A 25,384-nucleotide genomic window follows, 5' to 3' on the forward strand; every position below is an offset into this window, starting at 1 on the left:
ACCATTTAAGGCACTAAAATAGTTAGCCTAGTTTAGTGTTGCCTACCAACATCATTTTATAGTATGTCGTTTTTTCTTTATTGTTATTGTTTCAAGGTAACTAACACATTATTTTCAGCTCCATTATTCCAATACAAATGTTATTTTTGTCTCCATATTTAGGTTCTTCAAAAAACACTTCACACCGCCTAGTTTGTACAAATATTTGTAAGAGCTTCAGTGATTCTGGCCACCAGCAGGAAATTAGGACTCAGCTCACTTCTTGTCCACTGCTCGGTCCTTTATTCTCCGTCTGTCTCTCCTCTCTGCTTCTGTTCCTCCCTCCACATTTAGTCTGGCAGCAAGCTACTGATTTGTAAGGTGTTTGGAGCTGTTTATTTCTGAATAACTGTGAATACAGGGGTATGGTGCCAATAGTACGACAAGCATTTCCAAATGAACACAGGTTCATGCGGAGTTCCTAACATATATTTATGTCACAAGAGAGAGTCACAAATACTCTTTTGGAGTGAAATATTTCGAAATTGATAATGCATATTTTTCTTATTATATAGTTTCCTATATAATAAGAAAAATATGCATTATCAATTTTGAAATATCCAAAAGAGTATTTGTGTGCATGCTGTTGATTTGATTTGGTAGACATTTAAATCAATACTCCTGCTTTAGTGCCACCATCAGCTGAACACAATACTACAGATCCAGTATTTAACAACCTATTGGGCAGGTTGTCAAAGATGTGATTCTCATTCAGTATTCTCTACCTAAGGATGAGCCCTCAGTTAAAATCACTTTAAGGGCAAAATGTTGACTGAGCACAAAATGATTTACAATGTAATGAGCTGATTGCAGGGGCGGAGTGGAACTGAAAATCAGCCCTGGACTCTGACACAGCCCATCTCACAACAATTGGTAGAGCACGCTCGAGAACCGTCAAAGGGGGGGCGGTGGGGAGCTCGCTGCGGGGAAACTGTAGACCTCTGACGCCTGTCAGCGCAACTTAAATGGTGACGTGTAAAACAAAAACTGGCCCGCTGGCGGCCGGCCATTCTGTGGTTCTCCAGAACACACAGATGGCCAGTCCGCCCCTGGCTGATTGTATAAAGTGTGTGACCATATTCGTCCTACCAGTGGGAATTCAAACCATGAACCCTGAACTTTCCTAAGAAGAGAAACACTGGTCCTCCAAGCTTATTTCCCTTTTAACCTGTTAAACCTAAAAGCTTTCTTTTCACGAAACTGTGTCTCAGGGCTTTTTAACATTTAACAAACTATTAATGTGTCATACCCACTTAACGGGAAGAAACTAGCTAACTGACGATATGAACAATTTGTACCGAAACAAAACACAATTCTAACACAGAGCCACTGAATTAGCACTAAGCGAAAAAATGCTAATGGTAGAAATATGTTATACTTCATCGGTTCTGCACAAACAAGATATCATATGAAAGCTGAGATTCCACAGTTTACAATGGTATAAGCATCATCATTCAACGATCAAAACTCAGGGCAGCGAAGGCAAAACCAGACAACACCCAACTTAGCTTTACAGGGCCAAAACTTACCTTTGCTGTTTTCTGATCACAGGTTGTGTTCAATGGCATTAAAATGCATAAAAACGCTGCTGAAGGTTAATCCAATGTCTCTGTGTCACTTTGAAATGATTACTGATAATCCATCATCATATTTATGGCAATATTCGTATTTTTCATATGGAGTGTGACGGAGCTTCCGGTTTTGGGCAAGCTGCGGGTGCATCACTCTCAATCCTCAATGCAGACCTGGCGCCAGAACAAATCTACAGAGAGGGCATGTGATTTTCATGGGAGGGCACACAAAACCATCATGTGCCGTGGCCAGTGGCGGCGCCAGAGATTTCTTTTGGGGTGCTGTGGGGTAGCTTGACGTTTCTTAGAGGGTGCTCAACCATTTAGGGTTTCCCATTAATGTACCGGTCGCTACAGTGGCATTTTCTACTCCAACAATCCCCACACGCACACACACAGTGCACCCGCGACTGTTACAATGAAGGCTCGATAATCAGCTCACGGCATATGTGTAAGCAGGGGTAAAGTGCTATATTATTTTGTTGGGGGGGGGGGCTAACCTCCTCTAGGGGGGTCCTCACCTCCTCTAGGGGGGTCTGGGGGCATGCTCCCCCGGGAAGATTTTTTTTTATATTGAAGTTGAAAGCATCAACTATCTATCCACATCTCTCAACATCCAGATGAAACAGAACTGTAAACAGATTTTTTTTTTCTTTATGGATATTTTACAAATTACTCCCCTTTCAAACTGTATTCTTGTTCTACTGTCATAATAATATATATATTTCATAACTGTTTTTCATTTATTTCTCTTATATTAATATCTGACATCACATACATCGTAGCATTACAGTTCAAAGTGTATTTATAATAAAAAATATATATATATATATTTTTTAAATGTTTATAAATTAAAAGAATGTCTTTATTGTGGGAGGGCAGGAATGTGAAACCGGAGGGCCTGGCCCTCCCACAGCGCCGGGTCTTCCTCAATGGTAATCTTTAGATGGATTTAGGAACTTCCCCTCGATTCTATTGGCTCTAACGGTTAAAAAGTTGTGTCAATCACCAAAATCTACAATTGGGTTCCAGAGAAACGGCCCAAAATACACCCAAATGACCCCAGAAGATTTTTTTTCTTCTAAACCTCTCTAAAAAGGTCAAATTTCACTTGTTTTGCATCAATCTTGATACAGGGTACTTATTATATGTTATAGTTTGGATTCCTAAAGCTTTTAGTCTACCATCCCATCATTAAAGAGTGGTTTTCTCTATAAGTAATGTGTTTATTTTGGACAGACACTATAATTTACATTTTCTTACTATGTTCAATCTGAATTTACTTTAAAATAAAAAAATTCTATATTGATTCTGACTTTTCTACATTCAACTCACAGGTTTATCATTGCTTTCAGAAAAAAGATTATTAATTTATAGTCATTTGTTCTGGGAATGTCATTTTCGAGCCTGAGTCCTGAAAAACAGGCTCGGGGCTCAATAGGTGTTAACAAATGTTATTTGGCAGACATCCTACACAGTATCCAGACTCAAAGAAATCTGCTGAGTTGGCGCTGATAAACCTGTATAGGCCTACAATTTTCCATACAGAAAATTGGTCAGAAATTAATAAGGAAATAGAAAATAACTTGAAGTCTAAGCAAAATTTATGTTGGAGTGTTGCAAAGCATTGGCGTAGCCCAGGCCCGCCCAGTTTACTCATTGGCCCGCTCTGAGAAAGCTTCGGTGTAATTTTTTATTTTTGAAATTATTTTTATTATTCTACATTTTTGTATTCACCCATTGAGAATATCCAAGCATTCAAAGTGAAATGTAAGTGAACAAATATTGATTAGAATTAATGTTGTATGTGTTTTATCCTCTGAAAGGAACTAATTAGACTCTCCAGAAAAACACGATTACGCGATCGCATAATTTACCGCATAATCAGCAAAATGGCGCAGATTTTTAAAAGGCCGCATATTTATTAAAAGGGCGCATAATCCCCGCATTTTTCCACACAAAGTTGAGGGGAAAAAAAGTTAACTCGTCTTGGCGTGAAGTAGTGATGATGATGATGTGACGTCATCAGCTCACGCATCACAGAAGGTAAACAACACCGTAGAGTGAACGTGTGGAACTCACACGAGAGAGAAAACACCAAGATGAAAAAATCTGATCCATCTCATTTACCGACAAACATTTCTGCTAAAGACCGGGCAAAGCAGTACCCCAATGTCTTTCACGAAAGTGGGGGGAAACTATTCTGCACCCCGTGCAACTATGCGTTTGAGCATAAGAGAAAATCGACGGTGACGACCCACTTTGATTCATTCAAACATTCGAAAATGCTTTCTGCTGCTGCGGACAAGAAAGCCAAACAACTCACGTTCACCGAGGCATCAACCTCCAAAACCCTTTCGAGGGCTACAAGAAACGAAGTGAGTAGCCTACAAGATTGAAGCTGGTCAGATAACGAACGAGTAAATGAAAACAGAATGAGGCGGAGAAGTGTGTGTGTGTGTGTGTGTGTGTGTGTGTGTGTGTGTGTGTGTGTGTGTGTGTGTGTGTGTGTGTGTGTGTGTGTGTGTGTGTGTGTGTGTGTGTGTGTGTGTGTGTGTGTGTGTGAGAGAGAGAGTGTGATTAAAATAGCCCAATTGCTTTTACAATAAATACAAATTGAATGTGTTTAATTGAATAGGAAAGGGGTTTAACGTTAGTGGAAGGTTGTGTGTGAGAGAGAATAAATAAGACAGCCCAATATTGTAAAAAAAATCTATTGTTTTTCGCAACTTTCCACATATTTCGCAACTTCCCGCAATTTCACCGCATAAAATCACATAAAAACCCTTTTTCTGGAGGGTCTAATTAATTTCCGGTAAAAACTGGTTATTGGTTCCGGCGCGCGCCCAATTAGTAACGTGAGAGAGCTGCCTGCAAAGGATGTTCTCATCTAGTAGCGATTAGAGATGGCAAATCCGGATCCTTTTACGGACTCGGAGTCTTCTGAAACATTGAAGAGATCCGGATCATACGAGTCCTTTGAGTCATATGACTCAGCATCACCAAGAGCGTAGAAATACTACCGGTGAAACTGAAAAGTTGTTGCATTTCACGAGCATACTAAACTAACGTTACATTAATCTCCGCTACACAGTGTCTTTTGCTTTAATAAAAAATGTTGATCACAAAAAAGGGTTATTTTGCAATTTGGCGAATCTGAGTCTGCTGTTGACTCGTGCATGACGACGGGTCTGCTGGATCTCTGGATCTGCTGCTATACGGTTACTGTTCTGAGTCCGCACGAGTCTGCTATGTTTTGCACAGTGAGTCAGGATTTGCGAATATCTGAGTCTGCTGTTGACTCGTGCATAATAGCAGTGGGAATTAGGGGTGCTGGAGGCGGCGCTGCAAATGGTGTACATTTGAAAAATTTAATGTTACTGTTGTTGAAATGTCTCCCCACTTTTGTCCGGACCCCCTAAGTAAAATGACTTCCCAGTTCCCGTGGCTATGCTCGTGCATGACGAGTCTGTATCTCTGGATCTGCTATAGGGTTAAGGCTCAGACTTTCTCTCACCTTTCCTTTGTTTACTTGTAGCGGGAAGTTTTTGTTCCCATTTTGGCGCCCTGATCTCTCTCACAGGCACTTCACTGTTGGAGAACTCGGCCACGTTACGCTCCGCCGTTTCCACCTGATTTGCAATCTGAATGGCTTTATCCAGTGTCAGTTTGTCTTCTAGCAGCAAGCGTTCACGTATGCGTCCACTGTAGGCTTTTTCCACAATCTGATCACGCAGCATATCCTGTTCTGCATTTCCAAATTCACACAAAACGATAATTTCACGTGGCGCAGAGACGTACTGTGCAATTGTTTCATCGTGTCTCTGGGCTCGTTGGCGGAACTTGTGTCTCTCCGCAATGACGTTTACCTTCGGCACGAAATGCGCCCGTAGTGCAGTCACGGCATGGTTGTATGTAATTCCCGTTTCAGTCAATGTGTAGAAAATCCTCTGCGCTTCGGTTCCGACGCTGTGTAGCAGCGTAGCATGTATACGGGTATCCGGCCACTTGGCTACTTCCACGTCGATCACTAGCAGATAGTTTTTGAACAGTTTTATCCATGTTCCAAATGGCAAAGTAGGTTCTCCCGGACACTGAAGAAAGGTGGGAGATAAAGGAGTAGAAGCCACGGCCATCCTCGTCGCCAATTTGTTGTGTATTAGTAAAAAAGACATTAATGAAGCAAGGGACAGAGGATACGGGTACTAAGCTCTTTACTGTTCTTTCATGCTTCCCCGCCACAGCATCAACTCCCGGGCATACACTTATTCTCTCAACATTGTATGTTACTCTGGTTACACTGCGCCCACTATTGGCAGGAGTATATCAGAACACAACAGATTGTAAATAACCCAATTTGTTTTCTGTGAAACTGAAAAGGATATTACATTGTTTTTGTTACTTTCGTTGCAGTGGTATGTCTTAAATGTAATTTAGGTTCACTTCCTGTTTTATTTAGATGTCTTTATTTTGAAGGTGAGTTTACGCTGTTGACAGGAAGTTGTTGTTGCTATGGAAACAACGTGACGGAGAAAAGGAGCGGAGATTAACGGAGAAAAGTAATATCTACATAAAAGACGGAGATAGTAAAGGATAAAGTTTATGTTTAAGTTTAGCACCCCCCGAAGAGGCACAAAGTTGGTATTAACTATAATATAAACATGTAGGTTTTGTGCTAATTCGTTTGTAGGCTATGCTGTTTTGTATGTCTGTCTGTCATTTGGTAGTATGCTAAAGAGATTCTAATACGGATGGAGCCTAAATGTATTTGTTATTATTGTGTCTTTATAGCTCTTACGTTGATATTGGAGATTTCAATCAATTCATATCATCAGTCAAGTCTTCGACCATTATTCGGAGGGAAATGCTACAACGATGCTTGGCATTGGGCATTATTATTATTATAGGCCAGGCCTACCTTAAAGTCATTTTTCCACCTGGAAAAAGCTGATCCACCCTATGTTATACAGGCGCGCCCTAAAGTAAATGTCTGCCTACGCAACCGGTGCAAAGTTGACATATCTTTGTAGGCCGAGCCAGAATTTAGCACCACAAGGGCTCCCCCGAAAAAAACGATGGGATTTTTCCATTGGATTTCGGAACATGGCAGAAAATAAGATCTGTTGCAAGAATATGTTTTGTTCAGCAGGATAATCTCCACATATTAACACCACTTTATGATTTTAGAAGTGTAAATGCAATTGGCTAAGATATAAATATACATAAATGCTGCACATCTCTACCGCTAGCTTAAGACCGACTCGTGTTGATGTGAGGATGTTTAGTAGTTTATTTTGTCAAAATGTTGCAATTCTTTTTGAAACATGGACGCTATGGACATTCACCAGTGAGGTATTTACTGACGTATATTATGTTTTAGAACAAAATGTTAAAATCTCTTAAACTTGCGTTAACCATAGACGTTATTTCATGACACAAACTTGTTGAGAAAATCATTGAATTTGAGACAAGGGAACAGGAAGTGGTAAAATGCTGACTCACTTCATGGTTTGAGGACTCAATTAAAAACATATGGTTGTTTCCTGCAGGCCTTTTCCTGGTGGTGATGGTTGTGATTGTGTAATCCACAGGATGAGTTTCTGCTGGAGACTCAGACCAGGCTTCAGTCAGAGATCACCCAGCGCTGCCTCACCAACGCCAGCCGCCCCCCTATCACCACCTCTGATGCTCCACCAGCTGAGGCCACAGGACCAGAAGACAGCACAACCACAGTCTGAGCTCACACACACACACACACACACACACACACACACACACACACACACACACACACACACACACACACACACACACACACACACACACACACACACACACACACACACACACACACACACACACACAGGGGGACAAATGGCTAACCTTGTACAGATCACCTCAGAAAGCATTATTTCAGACGCCATGTCCCAGTGTCCCAAACCCAAACAGCTGAGGAGCAGATATATGCGTATAATAATTATATTGCAAATAATGATAACCATAAAACTCCAAATCCGGATAATAAAGGCGGAGTAGAGCTCCCTAATGAAACGCCGGCCCCCCCGCTGCTCCTCGTCTAATGTTCCCGCCGAGCCGCTCGCCACTTTCCATAAAGCAATTTTGCAAGCCCACTTCAAACGTGAATCACCTAGAAATGAAGAGAACTGCCCCCCCCACCCCCACCCCTCCGATCTCCCCCACCATCACCCCCCCCTCCCCTTCTGACAACACACTGGAGCTGTGTGTGTGTGTGTCTGTGTCTCAAATCCCTGTTTGCTTGTGTTTCATCATCACTTAATGTTCACAGTGGTGCATTGTGGGACATTCCTGTTGTGTGTGTGTGTGTGTGTGTGTGTGTCTGTGTGTGTGTGTGTGTGTGTGTGTGTGTGTGTGTGTGTGTGTGTGTGTGTGTGTGTGTGTGTGTGTGTGTGTCTGTGTAGGGATGTAGCATCATTACTCTGACAGAGGTAGCAGCCATGAACTCAGCCGAGTTCCATCTGCATTAATCAGAAGCACAGGCAGGCCGACGTTATACAGCAACACCTTGTGAGACAGTGAGCACAGGGTGTGTGTGTGGGGTGTGTGTGTGTGTGTGTGTGTGTGTGTGTGTGTGTGTGTGTGTGTGTGTGTGTGTGTGTGTGTGTGTGTGTGTGTGTGTGTGTGTGTGTGTGTGTGTGTGTGTGTGTGTGTGTGTGTGTGTGTGTGTGTGTGTGTGTGTGTGTGTGTGTGATACAAAAACTGCTGTAAATTCTGTGTGTACATTGAATTGACACATTTCTATGTTCAACTATTTTGAATTATGTACAGTTTCTGCTTAAGGTTCTCATCTAGTAAACTATAGGTCTTTGTCAACCGACTACACTGAGTGTGAACCATGGACTGCTGTCCACTCAACTACCAAGTTTGAACTCAGGAGTCCAAACTCTAGCCCCCAGGACATGTGTCAGTCCTTGACGACATTGGTCTCACCTTTTTCAATTGACTTACATTGGAAAAGACACGTCTGTAAATCAGCATATCATTTTGATAAAGATAAATCAATTTTACATTACGAACACTTGTATAGATAAAATAACTCAAAGTTGTATAATGCGCTAGAAGATGAATCAAGAGCTATTTTCCCCTCATGACTGAACCAAGACAGGAAGCGACGGGCAGATTGGAGGCGGGGCTAAAGCAAAATGCAAGTGCAAATGCTCTTTCCCGAGATGATATGGAAAAATGTTGTACTGGAGGGTCAGGCTTCATGCTCCACTGAGAAACTTTCATAGGACTGAACTGGGGGGGGGGGCTTTGACACTTTCTCCAGTTCTCTTAATACATCAAGGCTCAGAGATTACACCTCATCACAACTGTACACCTTTTATCTTTAATGTCATATTAAAATGAATGTCATACACTACATTCATTGACTCTGTTCATTTAGTGACATGTCACATTTGAAATGTTTGTAAGACAAACATATTTGCATTTCCAGTTTCTGTCAAAACATTAAGAACAACTGTCAGGTTGCAGAAACTCTGAAACTAGGACTGACCTGCAGTCTGTTCTCACTGCAGAGTGGATATGTTGTAAAAATGTACATTTGTGAAGCACCCTTTTTTCTAATATTGCTATAACTTGGGAAAAAAGTTGTATTTTGACGTTTTTATTGTTTTAGTTTTTTCCATTATAGTAACATTTGTTATGAAATTAATTGAACTTGCATTGAAATTCAGAATAAACACTTTTGGTTTGAGTTGTTCCTGCTCCTAGTTATGATTGTGCTGTTTCCATAGAGGTGCAGGACTGTATATTGAAGTGAAAAAAACACAATGGTCAAAATGTGACGTCTGAGACGGCTTTCTTTTTGTCTGTGAGATGTATTCAGGATCTGCACCTACTGTATACAGAGCTACCTAAGAATAATATAGCCGATACATTCATTCTTAACTTTAAGTTCAGACAAATCAACAAATGGTACAATGATACGTTACTAAAGAGTTCTGAAACATCCGATGTACAGGAAGTTAAATCTTTGATGGAGAGCATGTTATTCAAGTGTACCAGAGGGCAGTGAAATTGAACCAGAACAGAGTGTGTATTCCAGAATAGTTCCTCGGAGTAAAATGTTTGACCTTCCACCTTAGAACCTCTCTTTGTGATTTCACTGTGATCCCAGAACAGTTTACCTGGCATGCATACGTAGAGCACAGCTGAATAAGGCAAACTAATATTGTCACTTGACTTCTTCAGGACTGGTAGACCAGCTGACACCTTCAAATCTGTGAGGAGATTCCATCACAAGCATAGACTGTAATCTCAGCGACATCAACCTTAGGTAACCAGCCGTGATGAAGCTACATGTGGGGGCCTCGGTACCCCTCCTACTCCAACTGTAGCTGAGGGAGGGCTGGTGACGGCGCAGAGAGACGATCGGAGAAATGATTCACCTCAAGTGGTCAATAAAGAAATTGCATTTTTTGACACTTCTGCTTTGGCCCCATTTCTCAGGACCGGAAGTTGCAGTTTGATCAAAGAAGAAATCACTTTTTATGAAGCAAGACCTAAACATTGGATATGAAAGAGAACAAGGGCCGGATGACGGCATTCTTGTGTCCAAGTTCAAAACATTTTTGACTTCTGACTTTAATCTCAGAATTCTGAAAAAAAATGTGGCCCTTATCGTCTTCCGTCATTTTATAACGATGACAAAAGGCTCCTCACCTACAAAGTGATGAATTTGAAGTGGTTTTCTGATGACTCTCAGCACTGACACTTCCTCCTCCGTCCACCAACACACCACTTGTGAACTATCGGATGATTGACAGATTAGATCAGAAGGGCGGGATTAGCAGGGGAGATTCACCCCTCCCCAGATGACACTCACCTCCCTGCAGCCAGAACGGGAGCTGGATAAGATTTTTCTGTGTGCGTGTGGAAGCAGACTGACAGCAGCATGTGCCCTCCCCCCCCCCCCTTCACCTGATGTTTCAGCGCCTTCATCCACCTCCTCCTCCTCGAGCTCGTCCATCATAACCCATGTGGGCATGGCAGTGTCCCAATCCCCGTCTCCTCCAGCCAAAGTGGCCCCAGGGCTGCTTTCAAGCCCAGACCCGGGGCCCGCTCTTTGGAACCCCCCAGAGGTGGAGGAGGTAGATGCTGGGCAGTTGGAGCAGGACAGCATCCATAACAGCAGAGGGCCTACTTCATCTTAGTTAGGGATGAGTGAGGGCAAGGCATGAATATCAGACACACACACACACACACAAGTTTTACTTATCTCTACCTACACTCATTTTTAACTTACAGAAGTGGTTTTCCAACAGCCATGTGACAGCCGTGGTGCGGTCAGGTACATTTCTCTGTATAAATGTTGTATAAATCAAATGAAGTGATTGCTGACATGACAGCAAATGATAAGACAACAGGGAAACATACTGCATACTGTTGTGATACTTGTAATAGAGACACTGACACACTATGAAACACTATCCTGAACGTAATGCCAATGCAATACAGTCAGGACATAAAATGTCATTATACTGCATTAACATCCCGGCTGTGTACCACTGATCTAATGCCCCCCCGTCTGCAGCTCTTCTCTATGTCCGCAATATTTACATGCCATATTTCGTCGGAGGATCTTGCATTTCAAAAGCCTAAAACTCATTGGTTATGACTCAGATCAGGGCCGTATCCAGGATTTCCTAAATACCGAGGTCCAAACATGCTAGGGGGGTTCGGGGGATACCCCCCAAGATTTTTGGGATTTTCATGATCTAGTTAGGTGCTTTTTAAGTCCTGTGGGGGGTCACACATTGGATATTGATTTCAAACCATGTCAGTGGGCTGACAATGTCAGCATAAATCAGTTTTGAAAGTTTAATGCATAAGAATCAGCTGATTGTTACTATTAATGATCTGGAAATGCAGAAGAGCTAAAATGATCACACAACATTGTCAACATTCATTTTCCATGTCTCTCTCCTTTCCACAACCTGCAGCCTCTCTTCCATCTTCTTTAGTCTCTCTGTCTTCTTCCTGTTCACTACTCTCTCTGTCCTTTGTTCAATCTCTCCCTCGTTGTTCACTTTTTGCTCTTCCTCACTTGTCGCTCCTGCCAGTGAATCAAAAGCCATTTAGTTCATTTCACTTGTTTGTTTGCATTATTTTTTTTTATTTAAATCTGTTTTGTTTGATTCTGAAAAGAGAACAAAGATGTAAGCAAATTGTGTTTTATACATATGTTATTATGACATCATAACTGCAATCGATGTATGTTGTTTTAAAAGTATGCCTATTGTAAATGAAGACTAAGTTATAGATGGATAGATAGAGAGAGAGAGAGAGAGAGAGAGAGAGAGAGAGAGAGAGAGAGAGAAAGAGAGAGAGGTATAGATAGATAGATGGATTGATGGGGTTATTAAGCCTACATTCTTTTGTGTGACTGTACCTGCAGTTCCTCCCTGATTTCCATCACTTTCTCTCTTTCTCTTTCTCTCTGCCTGTCCTGTCTCTCTCTTACCAAAGCTGAGCTTTAACTGACGTAGTCTTTTCATTATATCTGAGTCAGTGTAAAAGGAAAACCATACAATGTTATATCTTCAATGTTTTTACTCAAATTGAAATGAAAGAAAAGCATTACAACGTTTGTTAAAAGGTAATCCTTCTGACATTGGATGAATGTAATTAACTTTAGCTCATAGCTAGTTTATTCACGCAATGTAAACCAAAGTTTAGCCTATAGCTGCAATATAAGTTAGTGTGCATGTTGTCGGACGTCCACTGACTAACGTAGAGCGTTCACACAGGATCTAGTGGTCCTATGATGTCCTGATGAACAGAAACACAAGCAGCCCGCTGGAATCAGATCTCTAGATACCTCATCACTCCTCCACTGCTCCGATACAAGTCCGGTCTTCGTGGTTTGTTGATACATGTCGTCTTCTTCTGTTTGCTTTAACCGAGGCTACGTAGTTATGCAGCGCCCCCATCGTCAGTAAATGGAAGTACTACAAAGAACCCCGTTTAGTGCAGTTATTTCACAAGTTTTGTATACACAGCTCGTAAAATATTACCGAGGTCCGGACCTCGGTGAACTCAATGATGGATACGGCCATGACTCAGTTGATCAGGTCCACGCAGCCAAGCAGGCTTAGCGAAAGTCACAATGTTAATGAAAGTGATTTAGATTACAAGTGTTGATCAGTGAAATATATAGAGGAATCTAGGAAAGGTATCATTTTCACTCTCATGGTCACTTTCATCAGGTATGTTGTCGGTGTTTAAACAAAGTTAATGTCCTTTAGATCTCAGTGCTGCGTTTGACACTGTTGACCACAACACATTACTAGACCGACTAGAAAACTGGGTGGGACTTTCGGAAACAGTTCTAAATTGGTTTCGCTAACCTTGTACAGATCACCTCAGAAAGCATTATTTCAGACGCCATGTCCCAGTGTCCCAAACCCAAACAGCTGAGGAGCAGATATATGCGTATAATAATTATATTGCAAATAATGATAACAATAAAACTCCAAATCCGGATAATAAAGGTGGAGTAGAGCTCCCTAATGAAACGCCGGCCCCCCCGCTGCTCCTCGTCTAATGTTCCTACTTAAAGGACAGAAAAAACGTTGTTTCTATAGGTAAATATACATCTGAGTTGACAAATATGACATGTGGGGTACCTCAAGGCTCCATCTTGGGGCCTCTTCTCTTTAACATCTACATGCTACCACTGGCTCAGATAATGAAGAACAACAAAATAAGTTACCATAGCTATGCAGATGACACACACATTTACATAACCATTTCACAAGGAGACTATGCTCCAATTCAAACACTGAGTAAGTGCGTTGAAAAAATCAATGACTGTCAGAACTTTCTCCAATTAAACAAAGATAAAACTGAGGTAATGGTTTTTGGAGCCAAGGCAGAACGTATAAAAGTTAGCGCTGAGCTTCAGCCTGCAATGTTCAAAACAACAGATAAAGCCAGAAATCTAGGTGTAGTCATGGACTCTGACCTGAGTTTCAACAGTCACATTAAAACAGTTACTAAATCAGCCTACTATCACCTAAAGAACATATCTAGGATTAAAAGACTAATGTCACAGCAGGATTTAGAAAAGCTTGTCCATGCTTTTATCTTCAGTAGACTGGACTACTGTAATGGTGTCTTCACAGGTCTCACTAAAAAATATATTAGAAAGCTGCAGCTGATTCAGAACGCTGCTGCTCGAGTCCTTACCAACACTAAGAAAGTGGATCACATCACTCCTGTTCTGAAGTCTTTACACTGGCTTCCTGTGTGTCAAAGAATATATTTCAAAATACTGCTGCTGGTTTATAAAGCACTGAATGGTTTAGGCCCAAAATACATTTCTGATCTCCGGCTAAATTATGAACATTCCAGAACTCTCAGGTCTTCAGGGACGGGTCAGCTTTCTGTCCCCAGAGTCAGAACTAAACATGGTAAAGCAGCGTTCAGTTATTATGCTCTAAATATCTGGAACAAACTCCCAGAAACTTGCAGGTCCGCTGCAACTCTTACTACTTTTAAATCCAGGCTGAAGACTTTTCTTTTTGTCACTGCTTTGAATTGAACTATTCACATCTTAAACTGCACTGTAACTTTTATCCATGTATTTTTTCTTTTAATGTTTATTTTATTATCTTTTATTTTTAATGATTTTAAATGCCATTTTCTTAATGTCTTTCATTTTTTGTAAAGCACTTTGAATTGCCTTGTGTTGAAAGGTGCGATATAAATAAACTTGCGTTGCCTTGGTTATAGTTGTTCTTTACTCTCTGTGTTTCTGTGACATTTTGAGTGAGTTATTGTTATTGTTCTGTTATCTTTATATATTATTTGTTTAATGCACTTTAGTGGAACTTCATTTTTATTAGACCACAAATATGCATAGAAAGTGTCACATCTATGTTGTCAGAAACTGTTGGGTGGGCAGCTCATCTTGAGATCATGTATTTAAACATCATCTGTACCAATGTCATGATTTATACATCAATTGACATTCAGATATCATGTGTACCTACAAATGAATAAAATGACATTATAAATAGGATGTTATCATTTTGCTCTCCAATATAACAAAGTGTTTCTACAACTTTATCATCATATTTAGAATGAACAATGTTGTTGAAGTATGACGCAGTGCGTTGTCCTCTGGATGATGAGGGGAACTTTTGCTCTGATGAAGAGTAGGTCAGCGACTGTAATCTGTCATCAGTCTGACATTACGCTGAGCAATTAGGCACGACCGTTGTGTTCTTTACTAATGAACAACGGTTCAACGACGCCTCCCTCAACGCTGCCATCAATCACCCAAAAACATCCCGACCTATCCAAGCTCACACAAACACACGCACGCACGCACGCACGCACGCACGCACGCACTCACACACACACACACACACACACACACACACACACACACACACACACACACACACACACACGCACGCACACACACACACACACACACACACACACACACACACACACACACACACACACACACACACACAGACACACACACACACACACACACACACACACACACACACACACACACACACACACACACACACACACACACACACACACACACACACACAGAGACACACACACCACTGGCTCCCTAAAACCTGAGCATCCACCTCTAACACACACACACACACACACACACACACACACACACACACACACACACACACACACACACACACACACACACACACACACACACACACACACACACACACACACACACAGGCAGTTTGATGGCTTTCTGGCCGTTGCTCTCAGCCTCCTGCTGGATGTGTGCCTCTCCTCCTCCTCTTCCTCTTTCCCCCTTGTCAACACAATCCCTACACCCATCAGTCCTGCGGCCCGCGGCCCTGTGGGGGGGGATCCGTCCCTCGCAGAGTCCTCTGGGTGCTTTCCCACTGCACACATACATATTTGTTGTTGGGCACCAGTGGGGACCGTAAAATAATAAAATGATACAACATGTATTTGTTGGTGAACAATTACAAAAGAACACTGTACTGTTACATATATTTTACTTTTGCAATTCAGGACTTTTACTTGTAATGGGGAACTTTAAGGTCATAGTATTAATACTTTGACTTCAGTAAAGAATCATGGTAGGATGCTCTGGTAGGAGGGTGCAGGGACCCAGCCATGCCTCCTGTCTTCTGTAAACTCTTTCCCGCGTGTCTCACTTCCTGAACTCTCCTCCGTATCGCTCTCCTGCTTCTTCTGTTTGCATCAGCTTTACATATCCTGTTTACTCCCACTAATGTTTGACAGGTTGTCTGTTGCTCTACACACCAAGCACTCATGTTTGACACAGACTCTGATTCCACGGTAACCTTTGTCTTCTCTATTTTTGCTAATTGTTTAAATGAATGATTATGGACCTACTCTTAACTTGCTGTCTTGAGTTAGTTGTGTCTGTTCAGTGCCAGTGTTAAAGCACTTGAAAGTTGAAACATCAGATGGTGACCACAAACAACCAAACATACAGCTCCACAAGATCAGTACCTTGTATGTGTGAAAGAAGAGCGTATCGACCATGTTGCAGGGACGAGATGAATGTGTCCCAGCATGCTCCCTGGCTGAAGACTTCCTGCTTTGATAACAGCCAAAAAGCTGCTCACTCTCATTATGGAGAAGAGGAAGCAGACTGCTCCTCTTCCTCTCTGAAGTTGGCCTGCTTGTTGGAATGATTCATGCCCATTCGTTAGAGGGGAAGCAGGGAGTGAGGAGGAGGAGGAGGAGGGGGGGGGGGGGGGGTCACTTCTGCAGGGCTCTTGCAGACATCAGGAGGGAGGGGGGGTCAGCGGTGTGTATAAGGATTTTCACCACAGAAACATGTAGCTGATCCAGTCCTCAGACCAGGCCTGAACACGTGTGGGGATGGGATCAGGACTTGACTATAAGTTCAGAGAGAGGTAACCAATAGCACTGATCCGGTCATTATCTGTGTTTCCTAGAATGTCATTCAAAGGAACATGTTTAAAACTAGTATTATTTAAGAGTGATACATTTGATCAACCTTCTATTAACATTCGAGCCATCCTCTCTCCGGTATCAATCGCTGACTTTTAACCTGAATCGTGAAGCACTTTTGAAGGAACTCTATAAATGAATAATTGATACTCTGATGTTTGAAAATGATGATGATTGAGATGTTATCATCATAAGGGTTTGCAGAAACATCTAATAAGTCATTGGTACAAGTATTTAAAGCTATGCTTAACTGCAGCTGTTCTGTAACCGTTGGAGAACTTTGTTGATGCAACAGTTCCCCTTTCTTCGCTCTTCTGACTGACAGGTGGAGTGTACTTTGCAAAGGTGTGTTTACAGGGGAGGGTCTTACTGGGACGGGAGGCCGGAGGACTGAGGCGTGAAGAATGTGCATTAAGATGTCCGTTTGCATTGAATGTTATGCCTTTGGCTGAGGTCTATTTGTTGAATGAGAAAGAACAGGAGGTGATGCTCTGGGACAAATGACATCACTGGGAATGTGATAGAAACAGCTGCAAGTGATGGTATATTTGCAGTGTGTCAACAAGATATGCAAATGTTTTCAACTTAAGCTGTAGCAGGATGAGATATTAAATAGGCAGGTTACAAGTAAGTGCATTGGTTAGAAAATAGTACATACACTAAATATTTTACAAGCAAACAACTCTTGGGTTTAACCAAAGATAATAAAGTTGCTAAGGTAACATGAAGAGGGAATATATCTATATGTTATAAGTCATATCAAAGTGCCAGGGTAGTTTGATTGTCAGACTGTTTTTAATAGCTCTTATATGTATGTCCAGTGATGTAAACATGTCATTTGACAGTGTAAAGATTTTCTTTTTTAACTCAAATGACACTAGATCGTCAGGTGTGATTTGGGACTGGCGAAGGGGAGTGGGTGTATGTGTGCAGTGTGTAATGCTTGTGAGTCTGTTCGATCAAAAATGTAATACAAATATTTCAGTGAAAATAATTAGACTCGATCACAATCTCTGAACTTTATTTGAAACATGCCAAGTTTCATTTCCCTGAAGATATCCAAGGGTTTACTATAACTCTACTATATCTTGATGCTAGTGCATTTGCATGTGTTGCAATTGGTTGTCAGATTTAGACACGGCAGCATTGAGTTTTTAAAGGTGTGATAGGTCAGGTTTTTAGATTGATATCACTCCTATGTTATCATGTGACCAAGGACTCCAGGTCCACTATATATAAATACATCAGTTCAAAATAAATGGTTCTGTAGAGCTTCAAACTCAACCTCAGCCAGCATGTGTGGAATGGAAGTACATGTAGGTGTTTAGCTTTCTGATAGCCCTAGAGTTAAGTCATACATTTAGAATATAGAACTGTTATATGAGTCATTCATATGTTTCATATAATAAAGATCTATGAATAGTGTGTCGCCCAGAGGTTAGATTTCATGATATCATGCAGCCAATCAAACTAGTGCTCTCACAGCCGGGTTAGAAGTTATAAATGACTGCCATCACAACGTCCACAGTTGAACCACTGCTATTTGTTGACAGGTCATGTCGTTTGTGACGAACATTAAGCTCCTTCTGCTGAAACAATTGAGATTTGTGTTTCTGAAAACAATCTTGTTGAATGTGTGTATTTAGTTATTTTAATTGTGTACTTTTTTAAATTATTATTCTGTTTCTTTTTTATGTTTGAGTTTGACCCCTGGTTTACGGGGACACTGTCCTCAATCATAGTCATAGACTGTGCATAGAGTATAAAGGTTGTGAGCAGGTCTGCAGCTGTGTGTTCTATCAGTGTGTTTGAGGTGTAGGCTCTCCAACACCTCCTAACGTCTCTCCCCTCTCAGAGTTGTGGCCACAGGAAGCAGAGCTGCTCCTCACCTCCACTCCTGTAGCTGTGCAGCCCATTTGATATATTTACATTAAAGAGGTGAGGCGTCTGCTGGCAGAATCTGCATTCCACCACCTTTAATCAATGAAAACGTTTTTGTAAGAGGAGCCCAAGATAAATATTGGCAGAAAAGAAAAATGTGTCGCCCTCCCCAATCGAGGGGAAATAATGATATTCAAAAGGAGACCCCCTGCTGAGATGCAAGGCAAACTGTTCCTAGGCAACAAAACACATTTCCCTCTCCGAGTGCTCACAACGAGGCTGGTGTCAGGATTTAGGGAGGTGTGTGTGTGTTTGTGTGTGTGTGTCTGTGTGTGTGGCACTGACAACTTAAACCGGTAGTGGGTCATTCTGTCTCTATACCGTGTGTCTTTGTCTATTGGGTGTGCGTTTGCAGTCTTCAGTGTGTGTGTGTGTGTGTGTGTGTGTGTGTGTGTGTGTGTGTGTGTGTGTGTGTGTGTGTGTGTGTGTGTGTGTGTGTGTTCTGAGTGGATTAGGGGTGTTAGGGAACAGTGACCAGCATCAGTGACAGTGGATTGAGTCCAGATGTGCTCAGCTTGCAGCAGCGTGTGGGATGTGACACTCTCTTCATTTATAACAGCAAAGTTCCTGATCTAACTGTAGAGTTAATATGAGTGTTGAAGCAATTAAGGTAGCGTGGGTAATGTATTCAAGATGTTTAATTTGATATATTTAATAAAAAATATACCAAATTCAATTCTGTTTAAATTCCGAAAATATTCAGATGTTCTGACGAAGGAAAGAAAATCATCTGAAATATGTGAATGACCATCCTTTAAGTTTCCCATCGTTTTTCTGTCTTTATAATTGAGGTACTTAGCAGAATGAATTAACACCAAATATTTTCAACAAATACATTATTTAAATGATTTTGCTCTTTCCCCGCTTTGATTCTTATCACTATTGCTTATTGCTATTTCACTTATTTACTGCTTTTATCCCAACAACTTACAATGAGTGCATTCAACAAAAACCTGAATATATATGGGAACAATCCAAAAATCTGATCTTTTAAACAAAACAACATATGGTTAAAAGATGACAGATACATCCTTCATGTCTAATCAGGGGGTCATTCAGAATGTTTTGTGTTGTATGTAGTTCTACTTCTCACTTCTTATTTAGCATAATACCAGAAATAGTTGACATTTTAAGTTATTTCCCAGAAGGCAATATAGATTTGCATGATGGGAATATATGCCAATGGTTTGCCCCATTCTGTCCAGCAGTTTGAACATGGTGAGGAGGGGGAGAGGTGGTCCTGCTCCTCAGCCTCTCCCCTGTCATCCCGAACCCTTTCTCTCTCCCGCCATGACGGTATACACCTGTGTCAGAGTCACTCCCTGCTGTGATGTGCTTGGAGTATTGGCATGGTGACGGCTGGGAACCTTGTTACTGAAGGATGATTAGTGGGTTGGCATCATGATCACTGAGACTCCTCATCACTGCAGTGACAGAGAGGAGAACTCAGGATCTGAATCTAAACATTCACAGCTTTTCAGGGTTCAGTGAGGATGAATTCTGTCCTAAACTGTAGATTTGATCAAAGTCATAAACACATCTAATAATAGATCATCCAGAGAAAAAGATCACAGAGTAATCCCATAATAATCATATCTCAATGAGAGCTTATAAATGATCTAACACTGCCACCTAGTGGCATCCACTGCTAGTTTCGGCTTCAATAATGAAACAACCAGACCGAGGCAAACATGAACCCAGAGAGGGGCTCCGCCGAAATCTGCTCATGAAGCAGCCAAGGAAATAGCTTCAAAAGTACATCATTTTCAAATAAAATAATAAAAGTTACAGTGCAGTGTGAGATATGATTGACAAAAAGAAAAGTCTTCAGCCTGGATTTAAAAGTTAAGAGTTGCAGCGGACCTGCAGGTCTCTGGTACTTTGTTCCAGATATTTGGAGCATAATAACTAAAGGCTGCTTCTCCATGTTTAGTTCTCTGGTGACAGAAAGCTGACCAATCCCTGAAGACCTGAGAGTTCTGGATGGTTCATAATTTAGCAGGAGATCAGAAATGTATTTTGGGCCTAAACCATTCAAAGCTTTATAAACCAGCAGCAGTATTTTTGAAATCTATTCTTTGAGACACAGGAAGCCAGTGTAAAGACTTCAGAACAGGAGTGATCTCACTAGTGTTAGTGAGGACTCGAGCAGCGGCGTTCTGATACACTAGATCTTTTAGTGAAACCTGTAAAGAAACTGATAGATTGAAATGTATGGAAATGTTTCTCCACTTGTCCTGCTGAGACAGAAGTAGATATATTCTTAAGGTGATAGACAGGAGGCTGACTGGCTGAATTCAGGTCCGGTCCATTACTGCTCTAGGTTTACTGGCTAAAGTCCTGCAGTCATAATCGCACAAGGCAAGTTTATTTATAAAGCACATTTCAAGGAATTACAACAAATAAAAATGAAAATGTAAAGCATTACGATACAGTGCAACAGAAACACTTTATAAAATGACATAGTGCTCAACTAATATAAGAGTACCATGTATTTTCAGCTAAACACAGAGAGGGGACAGGGGGGTGCAGTGCTGAGCATGTGGAGGTCTCTCTCCTACAATGTGTAACTTAGGTGATGGGGACTGGAGGCTGGGAAGGTTCCAGTCCGCCTCCTGGGCACCAGACGGGTAGCAGCCTCTCACTCTGCCACCTCTCCACTACTGCATGTAGTCCTGTTTGTGCATATATCAACTATGTGTGTAATGTTAATAACACCAGAGTGAAATGCTGAACTCCACTCAGGGATGTATCAAGTCTGTCTTTCTTACTCTTAGTATCATAAGTCAAATGACTTCATTATCTGTGTGTAATATAAGTAGATTGCTAAAAACATAGAGTAGCATTTTCCTGTTGTCACTGATCCAGGTGCATCAAGTTTGACCTTCTTTATAGTCAGCAGGTAAGAGTCGTTTCATCTAGAGGAGCCCTTCACCCACCAGATAATTCTGAGACACTATGAGAATATTGAATCGACATATTTTCTGTCCCTCTCAGAAAGTCTGCACGTTGTGTTTTAGGGACTCACAGATGGTGTGGTGAAATTGTCTTACAGCGGCTTGCGTTACAATGTTTCCGGAATAAACTCCACTAATTTCCCCGCGTGGTAATTAAGTATGTACAATGAAATAATTTGCTGTTCCGTCGCAACCAATTATGTACACTTTGGAGTTGTGAGTGGCAACATGAGAGAGACACAAATTAGCTGCCATTTGTAACATTTATCCTTCCTGGATATCAGAAGCCAAATCAAAGCAATTATGACCCGAGCGTGTCTACTTCGGAGTTTACCGAGTTCATTACGCAAATTAACTTCCTAATTAGCTTTTGGCTTCATATTCACTTTCATCCGCTTTTTTAGGGTGCTTTTAAGTAATGGCCGGCACATTAGAGCCCAAACAGACCTGTTTGTAAATACAACAGGGGCAGCAGAATGGCCCGCTTACAATCAGACCTAATCAAAATCCCAGCATGCACCAGGGGACATTTGATGGCTCAAATACTGCGAGAAAAAAACTCCACAAGGTCCTCCTCTGCACAAATGCTGGATGTTATTGACTTCACTCTGTCCTTTATTAAAGAGCTCAGGAAGTTCAGAGAAAAAAATATTTCATTTCAGTTTTTGTGTTTTGTATTTGCATTAAGTGTAGATCCAAAGAGAAGAAATGATCTCAACCTTCAGTAGTTAAAGGGATTGTTCCTGATCAAGAACTCCGCCTAGAAGGAGTCAAACCAGAAGAGATGATCAGGATCACATTTATGTCTAGGCGGAACATCGATATGAGGTAATAACAGTGAACAGAGAAATGTTGAGTACACCAAAGTTTTATGTCAGAAATATATAGTAAGGTCCCCAGTACATAGAAGACACCGGATGCTAGCTTGCCTACGTTGGGCAATTTGCACAATTGACATAGGTTGATTAATTAGCATGAATTAGCATATGCAGACAATTGCTACACAAATGGCTTGGTCGATTTGGACAATTTTGTTTTTGTTTTTTTAGGTATATTGAGGATGTTGAATTAATTTCTAAAATGTTTAGGATAAAAAATGTCAATTTTGAGTCCCCTCAAACTCTAAAATCAACCCGTGATTCATGCAAATTAGCATACAGAGACTACAAATAAGGCAATGTTCTGGTTTAAACTGCAATTTCAAAAAAATGTCTGAAATGTTTGAAAATGTCAGAAATTGACTCATAATAACCCCCAAAACCACTCCAAAATTGTCCAAATCAGCCAAGTGATATTTTTTGCTATTGTCTGCATACATTACATTACATTGCATTTAGCTGACGCTTTTATCCAAAGCGACTTACAATAAGTACATTTGACCAGGAAGATACAAACTTGAAGAAAACAGAATCATATCATATCTTAAGTACTGTCACGATATTCATGTTATGTCACGTTTTTATGTCTAGGTTTAGGTGTTTTGCTGTTCTCCCTGTCATGTTTTCCTCCTGGTGTATTGTCTGGTCCTTTTCCCTGTGTTTTTCCTCCTGTCGTTAGTTTCCCTGCTGTGTCTAGTTGTCTGATTGTGTTCACCTGTGGCGCTTGTGTTTCTCCCCCCCTGCCCGGCTGTTTCTCGTCTTGTGATTACCCCTCCCTGTATTTAGTCTTTTCTCTTCCTGTGTTCAGTGTTGTTTCGTCTTGTGTTTGTGACCGAGTTCAGCATGGAGTGTTTTGTTTGTCCATGTGATATGTTAGATAAGAGCCCTTGAAATAAAGGTATTATCAGTGTTATCTGCGTTTGGGTCCTACCTGCTTCACTCCTCGTATCAGAACTAACCAACCGTGAAATGGGCCCAGCAGATCCGTTCGAGCTGGAATTATTGGATTTTTCCTTTTTTTTGGCTAACTGCTCGGATCGATGGAAGGGAGCGTCCGGAGTTCCGCAACGAGAAGCTGTGTTGTCAGAGGCACGCCAGATGGCTATGGAGAAACCAGGTTTGGTGAAATTCTTTGAAATTCTTACCTGGCTGGATTTCGAATATCCTCTCGGTGTGTGATTCCTGGCCTGCTAGCCCCAGGCATGCTAGCTCCCTGCCTCCCGATTCCCAGCCTGGCACCATACGCCTCGGTGGGTTCCGTCTGGAGTCAACTCGCGCTTCTGCCCCAGTTCCTGCTCCTGTCCAGGAGTCCTTTTCTGGAACTCGTCTGGCTTTTGGAGGTCCACGGAGCCTTCAGGCGGCTTCTAAGAGAAGGAGTCGCAAGTCCAGGCTAGCAACCCGAGCCCAAAGAGCCATGATTCCGGTCCCAGTTCTGGCCCCAGCGGCCATGGTTCCGGCCCCAGCAGCCATGGTTTCATGCTCCAGTGCCGGTCCACACAGCCATGGTCCCGTGTTCCAGTACCATCCCACACAGCCAGGGTTCTGTGTTCCGGTTCCGTGCCCAGCAGCCATGGTTCCGGCTACAAAACCGACCCACACAGCCATGGTTCCAGCCCCAGTCCTGGCCCCAGCAACCATGGTTCCGGCCCCAGTACCGGGCCCAGCAGCCATGGTTCCGGCCCCAGTTCCGACCCCTGCAGCCATGGTTCCAGTCCCAGTCCTGGCCCCAGCAACCATGGTTCGGGCCCCAGTATCGGGCCCAGCAGCCATGGTTCCGGCCCCAGCAGCCATGGTTCCGGCTTCAGTACCGGCCACAGTAGCCATGGTCCCGACTCCAGTTTCGGCTCCAGTACTGGCTTACCGGCCGACGCCAGCTCCCCGAGTCCTGTCGGCGTACCGGCCGACTCCAGCACCTCGTCTCCTGTTGGCTCTTCAGCCAACGCCAGCTCCCCGAGTCCTGTAGGCGTACCGGCAGACTCCAGCACCTCGTCTCCTGTCGGCGTACCGGCAGACTCCAGCACCTCGTCTCCTGTTGGCTCTCCAGCCAATGCCAGCTCCCCGAGACCTGTCGGTGTACCGGCCAATGCCAGCTCCCCGAGTCCTGTCGGCGTACCGGCCGACTCCAGCACCTCGTCTCCTGTTGGCTCTCCAGCCAATGCCAGCTCCCCATGTCCTGTCGGCGTACCGACCGACACAAGTTCCCTCAAGTCCTCTCTCAAGTCTCCTCTCGAGTTCCCTCTCAACCCCTCTCTCGAGTGCCCTCTCAAGTTCCCTCTCGAGTCCTCTCTCGAGTTTCATGTTATGTCACGTTTTTATGTAGAGGTTTGGGCGTTTTGCTGTTCTCCCTGTCATGTTTTCCTCCTGGTTTATTGTCTGGTGCTTTTCCCTGTGTTTTTCCTCCTGTCGTTAGTTTCCCTGGTGTGTCTAGTTGTCTGATTGTGTTCACCTGTGGCCCTTGTGTTTCTCCTCCTCTGCCCCGTGTTATCTGCGTTTGGGTCCTACCTGCTTCACTCCTCGTATCAAGTACATCAGGTTTCATAGAGCCAAACATTTCAAGTGCTACTCAACTGGCTATAGATAAGCCAGTCCTTTATTAGTATATAAGTGCTCTGTTAGCAGGTCTTTGTTAGTAATTCTATCACCCGAAGTGGAGTCGAAAGAGATGAGTTTTCAGTCTGCGCCGGAAGATGTGCAAGCTATCTGCTGTCCTGATTTCAATGGGGAGCTCATTCCACCATTTTGGAGCCAGGATAGCAAACCCACTTTTTTTTTGCTGATGGGAACTTGGGTCCCCCTCGCAGTGAGGGTGCAGCTGATGCAAAGCGGAGTGCACGTAATGGGGTGTACAGTTTAAATATGTCCTGGATGTAGGAAGGGCCAGATCCATTCGCAGCATGGTATGCAAGTACCATTGTTTTGAAGTGGATTCTAGCAATTACTACCCTCCAGAAAAACGCGGGGAAAAATCCTTGATTAT

At 42.4% G+C, this 25,384-nt stretch overlaps 2 protein-coding genes across 4 annotated transcripts in view; one reads left to right on the top strand and one right to left on the bottom strand.

Moving 5' to 3' along the window:
• Positions 1 to 9,306, top strand: part of LOC307013663 (protein phosphatase 1 regulatory subunit 37) — a gene marked incomplete at its 5' end in the record, with an annotated part of 119,889 nt that extends 110,583 nt beyond the window's left edge. Inside the window, 2 exons of the mRNA XM_079641139.1 lie at positions 7,202 to 7,342; positions 8,051 to 9,306. Coding sequence (XP_079497265.1) covers positions 7,202 to 7,342; positions 8,051 to 8,116 — 207 coding nt within the window. The 3' untranslated portion in view covers positions 8,117 to 9,306. The remainder of the gene's footprint in view (positions 1 to 7,201; positions 7,343 to 8,050) is intronic.
• Positions 9,307 to 20,944: 11,638 nt separating this feature from the next.
• ak7b (adenylate kinase 7b) overlaps positions 20,945 to 25,384 on the bottom strand; it is a 39,937-nt gene continuing 35,497 nt past the window's right edge. For all 3 annotated transcript variants that reach the window (XM_079692544.1, XM_079692543.1, XM_079692546.1), the window contains exon 18: positions 20,945 to 22,289. In XM_079692544.1, the coding sequence (XP_079548670.1) occupies positions 22,251 to 22,289 (39 nt within the window). In that variant the 3' untranslated portion in view covers positions 20,945 to 22,250. The remainder of the gene's footprint in view (positions 22,290 to 25,384) is intronic.

Source organism: Notothenia rossii (genome assembly GCF_949606895.1).
Source record: "Notothenia rossii genome assembly, chromosome: 7".
Classification (NCBI taxonomy): Eukaryota; Metazoa; Chordata; class Actinopteri; order Perciformes; family Nototheniidae; genus Notothenia; species Notothenia rossii.